Source organism: Haliotis cracherodii, unplaced genomic scaffold (assembly GCF_022045235.1).
Source record: "Haliotis cracherodii isolate W230 unplaced genomic scaffold, xgHalCrac1.p SCAF_5, whole genome shotgun sequence".
Taxonomy (NCBI): Eukaryota; Metazoa; Mollusca; class Gastropoda; order Lepetellida; family Haliotidae; genus Haliotis; species Haliotis cracherodii.
In genome coordinates this window covers 24765581-24778982 of record NW_027266308.1, presented here as the reverse complement: position 1 = coordinate 24778982, position 13402 = coordinate 24765581, and the positions used below count along the sequence as shown (strand labels likewise).

The window sequence follows — 13402 nt, the reverse complement described above, 5'->3', positions numbered from 1 at the left end:
ATCACAATGTATGTCTGTCTGTCTGTTCCAGGAACAAGGGTTTCGGTGCTATGATAGCCAGGAAGGCCAAGGGAATTATTTCTCGGGTAAGAATATTTTTGTTCACCCTTTTAATCAGGATCCCTTCTTCTAGACAGTCGCTGTTGGGAATGTCTATAAGCTGTGAAGACGAGATAAGGTGAAGTGGGGTTATTTCTCGGGTAAGAATATTTTTGTTCACCCTTTTAATCAGGATCCCTTCTTCTAGACAGTCGCTGTTGGGAATGTCTATAAGCTGTGAAGACAAGATAAGGTGAAGTGGGGTTAGTGTTGCATTCAATACTCTAGCATGTATAGCGACCTGAATGTAGGAGTCCAGACTAATGTTTAGCATGGATACCCCACTCAGACTCTAAAGCCGACCAGTCTTTGTTTTATCCCCTTAATGCCTCCTGTCATACAGCATAACAACAAGTACCATCTTTTAACGTCTCTTGGGATTACGCTGCCAGGAATGGAACCACCAAATTTCCGCTGTCCAGGCAGATGCTCTGTCCACTAGACCATGGAGGTGGCCCTGTTAATAGTTAAAAGGATAATATAAGAAAGCTATACAATAAATCTCAAAGAACAATGAAGAACGACGCCTGGTTTATTTCATGATAAAACATTCTTCTATCATGATGTCATTTCTGGAAATTCGCATATGTGCTCGCAACTTTATAACATTGTAAACTGGATGACGATACTTTTGAGAGGGTTGTGAGTTTTTCCCCATAGATGTAACAGAGATAACTGCAATGGCTGAACGATCATGTCCAAAAGTGAGAGAGATGTGTCAATCGGAATTGGTAGAAAAGGGACAGATAATTGACTGAGAATTGTGAGAATATGCTGGAAAGACCAAATTTAACTCCCCTGTTCATAAAATGGACTTGTCTGACATTGCCAAGATGGGGTTCTATTCAGTGAGTCATCATTATTATATATATATTGGTAAATATTTTTAAAGCTTGTATCAACACCATTTATCAACACCATTTAAGAGGGTGTACACAATATTGATTTCTCATAACAGAAATAAAAGACTCTTAGTCGGTGTTTATCATACAATAAAACACTGCAGCAAGTGCATTTGGCCATTGGTCCTCTCATGGTTTATTCTCCCTGCAGAGTTTTATTGTACAATAAACAACTCCCACTCATCTTTTATTTCTTAATTACTACATACATGTGACACCCTGGCCATGTTACAGGGTATATTGTCCTATGTTTGCTTAGTTCAGTTTGAAATCCACACTTTGCACACATTCATCTTTGAGGCTACAGTTTTCATTGTCTGGTATTTCAGAGACAACGAAGTAAAAGTCGACCAAATTTGGCATCGGAGAGTCCAGAGAACTCCACCATTGGGTCTGTGTCACATGGGGAGTCGGGTGACCAGATCAACGACAGTCGGAAATCAGGTAAGCTGGTTGTGGGCAGATACCGGTGGTGCATGTGGTATAAGCTGTACATATATACACCTCACGTGGACGGGTGGCACGAGGATCAGGCCTGGTAATGGTGATAGTTATATGTGTAAGTAGTGAACGTGTCTGTCAGGTGGTATTAAAATATACTGAAGATAAAGAGTTTAGGGATCATGAATATTTTTGGGTATATTTGTTTTTGTAGTGAAGATTGAGCACTCAATTTCTTAAACACATGTTCATGATATAGTTGGAATCATACTAACAGGATTTCTGTTGGATCTGGAAAGGGTTTTGTCGCTTTGTTATTGTTAAAAATATCCCCAAACATATTCATGATCCTCAAGTTTTTTGTACAGTGTATGTTTTTTTTAGATTGTGAGATGTTTATGGATACTCACTAATATCTGTTTTGTGGATTATGCAGTGTAGCAATAGGTCTGTTGAAAGTTGTAGCAGTGACTTCCAACAACTGTTTCACATGGTTATACTTGTAGTGATAGAAGATTAACATCCTTCCTGATTAGTTAGATATGTGAATTCATCTATTAGGTTCATTAGGGCAGTATTTGACTGGTATATCTGCACGATTGTTCTCGCATTCAGATTCAGAAATAATGTGTTGTCCAACTTGAGACAGAAAATCCTGTTCTAATATCTGCATGTTGTTAACCTTGTATTTTGTGTACCTTGCATGTTGCATGATAAATTCCCACTGCCTGTGCACTTAACATCACCCTTCTAACATCATGCGCACTTTCTGCCGAACATCGTGTCAGCTGGACACTCCACTGTTCCTGTGCTCTGTTCACAAGTTGATGTTAGGGCCAAATCTTACTTATTCCTTGATTCTCCTGGATTATTAGGTTTGTCCGTACCATGTCCACGTGTTTCAGAAGAAGAAGCTGACATTTCTTGGTACTTACTTACCCCTTTATGGTGACATAACTGAAATACTGTTGAGTGTTATAGTAGAACCCCATCTCAATGACTCGCTCCACTCCACTCCACTCCACTCCACTCCACTCCACTCCACTCCACTCCAACACAGCACAGTGCACATTGTTATTCCTTGTAATATCAGTACAATATTGTACAGCTCAAGACTGCACCTAACACCAATACAACATTGTACATGTTATAGGCTCTGCATTGCTTATGTCACCCAGTGTCAGAATTATCTGCCAGTCATTTCAAGAACGAGGTTGAAATGAATGAGGGGAAGGAAGCACTCTAACACATAATTAACATCGGCATGATTTTTGCCAAGATTTTTCTTGCATGATCGGTTTAGTGTTACTGTTATTTTTTGGTTTAAGAAACCTAAAATGTTATCAAAAGATTTTCTTCATCTTCTTTAACTATTGGAATGATCTAAAAGTAAAACACAGTAATGAGCAAGTTCTCCTTTTCTTAAAGTAATGTTTCAGTTTTTTTCATGTTAATTGTAACTCTTTTATGCCATGTTTTAGAATCAAGTATTATTTAACAAGTTCATTGTTTTTGACACATTTGTTTTGTTTGCCACTAACTCAGACAAGCGAACGAGGCGGTGTAGCGAGGGTAGTGCGCTACTGGCCACGCCCAAACTGGCAAAGCAAAATAAAAGTCTAGCCAAATCCACCACTGCTCTCAACTTCACGCAATCTCCTAAGGATAGGCCGAAACTCCGAGGTAAACATTTCCGTCTTGTGCAGTTCACCAGTCCCTGCATGGATGTTTAAGTCTTGGTGTTGTGCTTTTGTTATTTTTTATCTATTGTGGTTGTGGATTGAATCATTTATGATTTATTTTGTGCCAATGCAGAAAATGCATGTTGAGAATTAGTTCACATGGTAGACATTACACAACTTTGATGATGTTTAGATCTGAAGTTGCCCGAGTCAGGTGTCATTGTTTATTCCAATATGGAAAAGACTAATTAATCATCATTTTCTATTTTTTGTGTCTTTCTTCGAATGTTTCATCATTTCAACATTCAGTTCAGACATAACTCTAACAATCTCCATAGATATGTGTTGCTGTGATTCTCTCTGATTGTACTAATTTTAGTAGTAACACATTACTTGTCAGTAAAGTATTAAGATTATGTGAAGTATATACTAGTTGGTGCGCCCAGGACTCACCAGAAGCTCAGTTCTGTAGTGCTATAATCCCTCCTCCTTTTAAATGCAGGGATGAGTTTGAAATGTTGCTGACAGCATATCATATGTGTCCCTGTCTTTGATTTAGGCCTGTAATGGCTGTCATTGAGTTCGATATCAGTGTATTTGAGCAGATTTTCTTTCTTTTTTTGTCTGCTGATTTTGATTCCGTTCTATTAGATGTGCATGTCCTACTTTGAGAAAGAGATGTTTTGGGTGTTATTATCTAGAATCCTGTGTTGTGCATGTTGTCCAGGCCTGTAGCATGTAGTGACTACAAGCCTAAAGTGTCACCTGCTGGAGGTCTTAAATAAGCATGTTCATCTGCAGCTGTGGTCCAAGTAGAACATGTGTTGTACTTGGCTAGAACATGTGTTGTATTTAGTTAGAATGTGTTGCACTTAGCTAGAACATGTTGTACTTGGCTAGAACATGTGTTCTACATGGCTAGAACATGTGTTCTACATGGCTAGAACATATGTTGTACTTGGCTAGAACATATGTTGTACTTAACTAGAACATATGTTGTACTTGGCTAGAACATATGTTGTACTTAACTAGAACATGTGTTGTACTTGGCTAGAACATATGTTGTACTTAACTAGAACATGTGTTGTACTTGGCTAGAACATGTGTTGTACTTGGCTAGAACATATGTTGTACTTAACCCAGAACATATGTTGTACTTGGCTAGAACATGTGTTGTACTTGGCTAGAACATATGTTGTACTTAACTAGAACATGTGTTGTACTTGGCTAGAACATGTGTTCTACATGGTTAGAACATGTGTTGTACTTGGCTAGAACATGTGTTGTACTTGGCTAGAACATATGTTGTACTTAACTAGAACATGTGTTGTACTTGGCTAGAACATGTGTTCTACATGGTTAGAACATGTGTTGTACTTGGCTAGAACATGTGTTGTACTTGGCTAGAACATGTGTTGTACTTGGCTAGAACATGTGTTGTACTTGGCCAGAACGTGTTGTACTTGGCTAGAACATGTGTTGTACTTAACTAGAACATGTGTTGTACTTGGCTAGAACATGTGTTGTACTTAACTAGAACATGTGTTGTACTTGGCTAGAACATGTGTTGTACTTGGCTAAAACATGTGTTGTACTTGGCTAGAACCAGTGTTGTACTTGGCTAGAACATATGTTGTACTTGTTGTGTGTAGCCAGAATGTGTTGTACTTAGTTAGAACATATGTTGTACTTGGCTAGAACATGTGTTGTACTTGGCTAGAACATATGTTGTACTTGTTGTGTGTAGCCGGAATGTGTTGTACTTAGCTAGAATGTGTTGTACTTGACTAGAGCATGTGTTGTACTTGGCAAACCTGTCCATCATTGAATAGCTCCTTTTGAGTTATGGCCAATAATTAGACTAGTGACACATCTCACATTGATGAGCAATCAGGTGATGGAGCAGAAAATAATGGCCCTCCCCTAATGCTTGCCTTATGTTTGGATGACCCCCCCTATGTCCTTGTATATGTTTTTCATGACCCTCTGCAAATACGTGTATCATCTTTTATGACCCTCCCCCAGAGACTGTCATATTTTTGGGTGACCCACCCACCCCCTATAACAAATGACCGGTCCCTAATATGAAAGAATCGGTGGTCTTTAACTTTTATAACATCCTAGTGGGTGGAATAGATACAGGTGACCAGCAGACACAATGGTTACGATAGTCACCTGGCTAAATGTTTGGCATCAGGATATGATGGAGTCACAAGGGGTGAACTCAGAGCATCATTTGAAGCTTTCAACCCACTTTGAGCAGACATGTCTAAGTGGAGTATAATTTGACGCTGCAGATATCCTGGCAGGGAGCACCAGAAATGGGTACATACATTGTACCCATATGGGAATCAAACTCGGGCCTTCGGTATGACAAGCGAAAGCTTTAACCACTCGGCCTGCCATGCCATGATATAACTGGAATACTGTCCTCAAGTTAAAATCAACTCACCTAGTCATGTCAGCCCAGGTTGAGGGGCAGTGTTGAACAGATCTGACCAGTCCGTGCTTGCTGGGGTAGGCAGGTTTGCCTTTGTGTTGTTGCTGTGTGTGTACTTTTGCTGGGATAATGGGAGCTTGGTTGTTCGCTGCAGGTGCAAAATCCAGTGAGGATATCGTGGGTGACTTGTCACACAATGGGAGCGGGGAGAAGGACTCCATGTCGTCTGGCAACTCCACACAGCTTCTACCAGGTAGTGCCGGCAGTGTATAGAGTTGTGATGCAAAGCAGTGTTAGCTAGTCAACATGTACTGGTTGTGGGACTTCATTCAGCCATAGTGGATAACAGAATAGAATATTGCAAGAAAGGCAAAGTGCCCAGGTCATAAGCCTTATGTAAAGATTTTGAAAATGAAATAATTATGCCCAAAATCATCAAGGGATTACCATTAATTTCTCAAATATTTTGCTGATGTTACCTTGCAAATACTGTGTTGGGATTTGGGGTTAGAATTGGGGATCCTAGCAACCAATGTCATAAGAGGTGACTAAATGGATCGGATGGTCCAGTTCGGTGACTTGGTCAGTAGCATGTCATAGTACCCCAGTGGATTGTCTGACCCAGACATTAACAGGCTGCTGTCATATAGCTGAAATATTGCTGAGTGCAGAGTTAAATAACAGACAAACAAATCCAGCAAATTGCGTGGAATCCACTTGGCAGTAGATGGCTTTTACATGCAAAGAATTGTTTTTCAAACTCAGAAATCTTTTTCGTATGAGCTGTAGTTGATACCACAGAAACCCTGTGGTGATTCCAGGGTAGAATCGGTCCCCAGCAACAAATGCTTGTCATAGAAGGCAACTTAATGGATTGGGTGGTCTGACTCAGTGGCATGGTTTATTGCATGTCATCGTACCCCAATGGCATCAATCGTTGCTCATCATATCAATCACTGGATTGTATGGTCAATACTTGATTATTTATGGGCCTCCATCATGTTGCTCAGTGCGGTTAAACAACAAACAAACATTACTCGGTTCTTTGCTAACATGGATTTTGGAAGCATGACTTGATGAAATGAGTGCTTTTGTATACAACCCATATTGTCCAGTTAGGAAGCACTGTTTGCATTATGTTAACAAGAGCTGCTGTGTGTGTGTAGGTTTGGGGCGCCAATACCAGGCTGCAGATGAGGAAGCTGGCTTCATGCCTCTGTCCCCCAAGTCTCCTGTTGCCCGGCGACCAGGTTCGCCAGGAAGCGAGATGCTCACCCTGGAACAGTTCCTCAATGAGGCCAACAAGCAGAGTCCTCCAGTAAGTCACAACTTGATCAGGCCTTAACATTGTATGGTTGATAGATTTACATTTACTTGCAAATAATTGGTGCCATGCCGTCATATGACTGTAATATTGCTTATGTAAAACCATATTTAAATTCATATTTAATCACTGTACTTGTCTTGACATAATATAGCAACTTCAAAAAATGTTTTTAAGATAGTGCAATATTAAGTCCACATGAAGTTTATCTTTATCTTTATCTGTATCTGTATTTAGATATGATGCCAGAGCCAGGGATGAGTTCTGCCAGTCAGATCCTGCTCTTGAGTGTAATTCTGGATTTTGTATTTCATTTTTTTTGGCATTATCCTTTTCTCAAGTTGTATGAATGTTGTGTTCCAGAAGAAACCAGCAGACCGGAGGAGCCAGGATGATGCCGAGTCCCGAAGTACAGGAAGTGCTAGTTCCGACCCTACAAATCGAGTTATCATGAGGAAACCCTCCTCTGTGTCCCAGCAGCAGGACATGAGTCATCGCTACAGCAGCCACAGCAGCCACATACCGGATGTGGCTGCATCAGCCCAGCCAAACACAGATCTGAACATGTCTATACTGTCCAGGATATCGGGGGGAAGTGCCAATATTCCGGAAACCTCTCCACCTCCCAACAACCGGCCAGACCTTAAAACATCTACTCCTAAAGCTAATACTGAACTTTATGGTCCTCGAGCCTATTCATATGAAAGATCAAAATCTTTGGAGAGTACAAAATGGCAAAATATGCAAAACTCTTCACAACGCCTCCCACCTGAAGATGTCCGTTCACCTCCTCACACTTATGCAACTCCTCAGAGATTGGAGGACTATAGGGCTCCCCAGGGAGCTGAGACAAGTCTGTTGAACTCGTCCACCATGTCTTACCAGTACGGTCAACCCATACCTCAAATGTCTAGTCCAGAGCCAGTACGTTCTCCTCCTCCACCTCCAGGTGCCAGGCCGTCTCAGAGAGAGCTGCCTCCGACTCCAGTAGAAAGAGTCAATCTGGCTCCAGCTGAGCGACTTGACCGTCTAACCATGATGGGCAGTGCCAGCTCATCCACTGATCAAGCCTCTCTACCTGGTCACTATAGCAACAGACAAAGTCTCATGGCTGACGGTCGTGGGTACGATAGAGAGAGCAGCTCAGGACATTTGAGTCGGGAACCCAGACCACAGCCTCAGGGAGGTATTCGAGGTCAGTCACCAGCTGCACCTAGAAATTACAGGTCTCGTTCTCCGGGAGGAAGTAGTAATCACTATGCAACACCAAGCAGACCTTCCTTGCCCAGCACGTCTTCTTCAAGCTCCCAGGAGAGAGGGCAGGGAGACAGACCGCCGCCTTATGGGAGGCCAACAGGAGCGGCAGCACAGTTCCAACACAGAACACACAACCATATGGTTCCCAACAATCGTCCTTCAACAAGCCGTCCTGCAAGTGTCATGGGTCATCCAGCATTCCAGATTTCATCTCAGAGTTCCTCCAGGAATGACCCTATATATTCCACAGTAGAAAAAGTCCGATCCAGCCGACCAACAACTCTGGAAGGTGGTTCTGGCACGAAGCCTCATTCAACGGCACCACAGACTAATGGCCCTTACACTCAGAATAGCTACACTTCACGGTCGCAAACAGTAGAGAGACCAAAATCAGTTCCACCACATCTGTTCAATCAGAACCTGAACAATGACTATCAGTCCTCATCTCAGAGACGAGGTAATGTTCCTCCTGTGCCTCCTCCAAGGAGGAGTAGAGAACCAGGGCCTTTAAGCCAGCCAGGAAACACAGTCAGTTTACTTCGTGAACCGGGCAGCCTAGGATCCCGGCCCTCAACTGATGGCTCAAATGTTCCTGGTCCTCAACAACCGTCCAGCAATCAGATGGGGTTGTCAGCCACAGCAAGGCTCCTGTCGAACACTGCCCGGCATCAGACTCCTACCGCCCGTATACAGCCACAGACCAAAACCTCATTCAATAAGGCTGCGCAGTCTGTCAGGCCAGTGAAACCCGAAGACCAACCACAACAGAGACCAGACCAGGGTCAAGGTCAAGGACAAGCTCAAGGTCAAGGACAGGGACCGAACAAGAGCTCTGTGTGGTATGAATATGGTTGTGTGTAGCCTTGTGTGTGTCTTTAGGTTTTATCGAATACATTCCAGTTTATATGAAGCAAATGTTTGAACATATGTTTATGTTGATCTTGCAGTAAATGAATAACTTGACTTTCTCAGTTAATGTCTGTAAATAAATCATATGCTATAAGACTGAAACCAGTACTGAAAGAACTATTCTAGTTACCAATGCAATATCAGGGACTTGTAATAAGAATGCTGTGATATGTTGGCTCCAGATACCAAATGCTACATGTATATTAATTATTTTAGTACTCAGACATTCCAGCATTTAGTGCTCTGTAGATTTAAGCTTGACCTGACATGTGTACCATGCAAGTATCCAATCGTATTATGATCGTATTAGATAGAAAAACATTTTACATGAAAAAGAGGCATTTTTAACCCTTAAGCATTGATGGATTTTCCCAATTGCTTTGATAATGACCTTGGTTGTCATCTTGATTGATTCAATCCCACACCTTGCTTTGTTATATGTTAATGCTTTGCATCTACTAAGTTTTGTCTCAATGCAATGGAAAGCTATGTAAATCTAATCATGACCATTGTCAAGCTTCGCCTTACAAGAAGCAATGATTTTACAGGATATTCAATAAATTCTCCAAATTACCCCCAATGATGTGTCCAGTCATACCTATAGTCACTTAGCAACTTGCTAGTTTGGCCTCCTTCTATTCTCAGCGTCCATCATTGCTGCTTACTAATGGGTGCTGGTGTTTTTCTCTCTCCAACAGGCATCGCAGATGACTTGATTTACTGACTGCATGCTGGGTCTCTGCCCAGGTGCCTCGTCTGGGTGGTCACCAGTTGTCTCCCTTGGAATGGGTTGTTCAGCATGTTGGAGTATCTGTTCTTGTTTTCCCACAGTCGAAGCTTTGTTTACTTTGGTTGTATTTTTGTTGATTTATTTCCCTGTTACACTGTTGAATTGTTTGTGTTGTGCTCCATAACCCTTCATTGTACGTCGGTGTTGTGACTGGTGGCGACTCACACAACACTCATGTCAATCCTGCACAGCCATCTTGAAGTATGTCTGTGTCGGGTAGGCTGCAGTGGCTTTACAGATAATCTGGGCGAGTGTTGTGGCAGTGAATGGTAGTTGACTCATGCATGCTTTGGTACTGTGTAATCTTGTTGCCTGATAGCTGAATTTTTGTCCTGTTGCATGGTAACATCCTGGTACTCTTGCTGTGCTACTCTCCTGTCTCCTAACAGTAACTTTCAGATCCAGAAGAACTGTCAAACATTTAACCTCATACCATAACCAACAACCTAATATTTTAGCCCAAACCTGATTTGAGTGTCAGGTCCAGGCTTGATTATTTACTTATTATATAGCTTGATTATTGCTGTTAAACGACAAATCGAACCTGATTCGGATTCATCCAAGCCTCTTATGCCAATAGTAGGGAGTGGGTAACAAGGATTGACAGCTTTGTTCAGGAACTCTAGGAATTGGTAACTCTAACAAGATACTGACGTCTATTCTCAAGCAGGAGCAGCAGTCTGTCAGACGAGGTTTTAGGCTTCTTGTCATCCACATAACCCAGAAAAGATACAAATATGCAGGAAAATCAAATTTGAGAAAGATTTGTTTCACAGTGCTTCTTCTCATTCTTTATATTTGTGGTTCATCAGCTGTATGTAACGGATCTAAAAACATAGCTGCATGTAACAGATCTAAAAACATAGCTGCATGTAACGGATCAAAAACATAGCTGCATGTAACGGATCTAAAAACATAGCTGCATGTAACGGATCTGAAAACATAGCTACATATAACACATCAAAGAGTAATCTGTATTTAACAGATCTAAGAACAAATCTGCATGTAACGGATCTAAATACATAAACAGATCTAAAAACATAGCTGCATGTACTGGATCTAAGAGTAAATTGTATGTAACTAATCTAAGAACATAGCTGCATGTACTGGATCCATGAAACATAACTGTATGTAATGGATCTAAGTAATATGCATGTAACGGATCTAAGATCAAAGCTGCATGTAATTGATCTAAGTGTATTCTGTATGTAAGAGATCTAAGTACGTAAACAGATCTAAGAACATAGCGGCATGTAACAGATCTAAGAAAGAGCTGCATGTAACGGATCTGGAACGTAACTGCATGTAACGGATCTAAGGACATCTGTTGGTGCAATATTTGAGTCAGGTCATCCTCTATGTATTAATAGACTGGCCAGGTTGTGTCCCCATTCTTCAGTTGCTTTGTGTTGTCAGTCTGGTTTATTTATTGTGGTTCTGTGGTTGTGAAGTGTCTATCTGCATGACTACATATCCCACCCTGTTTGAGGGAATGAATTGTTAGGTCTCTGTATTCCATCATATCAGTAATGTTTAGATAGATGTGATTGGGGTGTAACGATTCACTATAGATGTCAAGTTAAGAGATCATGTATTGATACACCCATATATTTAGATGACATGTAAACTGGTATGGCAATAAATTTTAAAACCTTTTTCTGTTTTTATATACAAGCATTCTCAAGCCACTGCTATTTTTATTGATGTAAATTAAAAACGGATTTTTGGTGAGGGCTTTTCATTGTCATTGATGAATATAGTGTCAAGATTCCATGTGTGGTATTATGAATGTATCTGACCTCACCAGCAAGATACCAATAGTATCTCAACAAAGTGGATCGTTACAACCCTACTTAGGAATATTATTGAAAGCAATATATATTTTTATTCAAAATATGGCATGAATACTTAAAGTTTTATGTTCAAGCATTTGTGATGGATCATGTGTATTCCGACTGTAAAATACTAACTCGGCTGTGGGTTCCTCACTGAAGGAAGACATGGTTTTAGCAATTCTGTGTATCCGTCCAAACTTCGTTATCATCGTGTATATTCTCCATCATCATCTATTGTTCCATCACCCCTGGCAACCATTCAATTCTCTGTTCACCTTGGGGAGAAGCGGCCATTGTAACAATCGTTTACAGAAAACTAACGTGTGTAGAAACTGGATGGCTTTGATAAATTGACTGCAAATTCTTCCTTCAGCAATAACCATTGTTCCCTGCAATACACCTCACGTCTTGAAATATGTTTGGACTAGTTCTCTGAAAATGAGGGTTCTGCTAATTTGGGAGTTGGGGTAACAGGTTTGTGTGTGCCTTAATAACTGTTGTGAAAATGTGTATGAGTACTGGGGTTTTCAGTTTGTAATCCTTGGTACCGAAGAAACCACATTGGTGAGTAGTGTCTGTGTCAGGAGTCCGGTTCTGGCACAAACCTACAGCATTATGCTACGTCAGTACTTAGGACAAGGACAATGGTAGGGTACCAACGTAGATTGATATATGTAGATCAACGGACCATGTAATAAAAAAAATATTGATCTAAAGACCATGGACACAAAGTCTATGGATGCCTACAGATCTGGTAGATCTTATGTGGTGTTGACCTACAGACCTTGTAAACTAACAGACCATGGACACCCACAAGCCTACAGCCATGTAACCTACAAAGCATATAGACCTAGTAGGGACTTGTAAACATACAGACCATGTAGACTTACAGGTCTTGTACAATATTAATTCTACTGATCATGTAGGCTTACAGACATGTAAACCAACAAAGTGTATAGACCTAATGGTTTCTAAACATACAGACCATGTCAACTTGTAATGCAAAACTCCAGTACACATAATAAGGGAATCTTGACAAAAACAAATAGAAGTTTCATAGAAGAAATGGTTGTCATGGTTACATTGTATTATATCATTCCTTTTAGAGATAAATCATTTTTACCTACCATCCAGGTAGATTTGTCATTATGTAGATAGAGTTGTAGAAATTAAACCATTACGCATTTATTTTGGGATCAAGTGCCTCAAATCTTGTGATATAATTTTTAAACATATCATCGACGAACTCTAAGGTCCCAACATGTAAATATTCTTGTATACTAAAAATATTTTCATGTTCTTTGTAAGATCGTATGGAACATGCTCCCCCATTTGTGTAGATCTAATGAACTGAAGCAGGTTTGTGTTCCAGCTACTTGTTAATATTTATGACCAGGTTGTGTAAGATTTGTATAATTAAATGAAGTCCACAGAGCTTGATATTTTCTGTTTTTCTTGATGTTCATGCATTACATTTTATCATGTTTTGTTAAAAAGGGATATTTACCAGTATCAATCAGGATAAGTACACCAGTAAAGATCCGGGTAGAGAAGAGGTCTTCAGCAACCCACATTTGCCGGAAAAGGCGACTGGTCCAGACGCGATTATTTACAGACCGCCGTCATATAGCTGGATTATTGCTTAAGGCAGCGTTAAACAACAAGCAAACTTAATAAGTATTTACGTGCTAAGCACTCAAAAGATAAAGTTCCCCTGCCTCTC

At 40.6% G+C, this 13402-nt stretch overlaps 1 protein-coding gene across 4 annotated transcripts in view; it reads left to right on the top strand.

Moving 5' to 3' along the window:
* LOC139444133 (girdin-like) overlaps nt 1–13114 on the top strand; it is a 96271-nt gene extending 83157 nt beyond the window's left edge. For 2 of the 4 annotated variants that reach the window (XM_071225033.1, XM_071225036.1), the window contains 6 exons: nt 32–86; nt 1331–1445; nt 2988–3125; nt 5719–5817; nt 6731–6882; nt 7252–13114. In XM_071225033.1, coding sequence (XP_071081134.1) covers nt 32–86; nt 1331–1445; nt 2988–3125; nt 5719–5817; nt 6731–6882; nt 7252–9006 — 2314 coding nt within the window. In that variant the 3' untranslated portion in view covers nt 9007–13114. The remainder of the gene's footprint in view (nt 1–31; nt 87–1330; nt 1446–2987; nt 3126–5718; nt 5818–6730; nt 6883–7251) is intronic. The other 2 variants (XM_071225034.1, XM_071225035.1) reach the window with 2 other exon arrangements.
* The last annotated feature ends 288 nt before the right edge of the window (nt 13115–13402 follow it).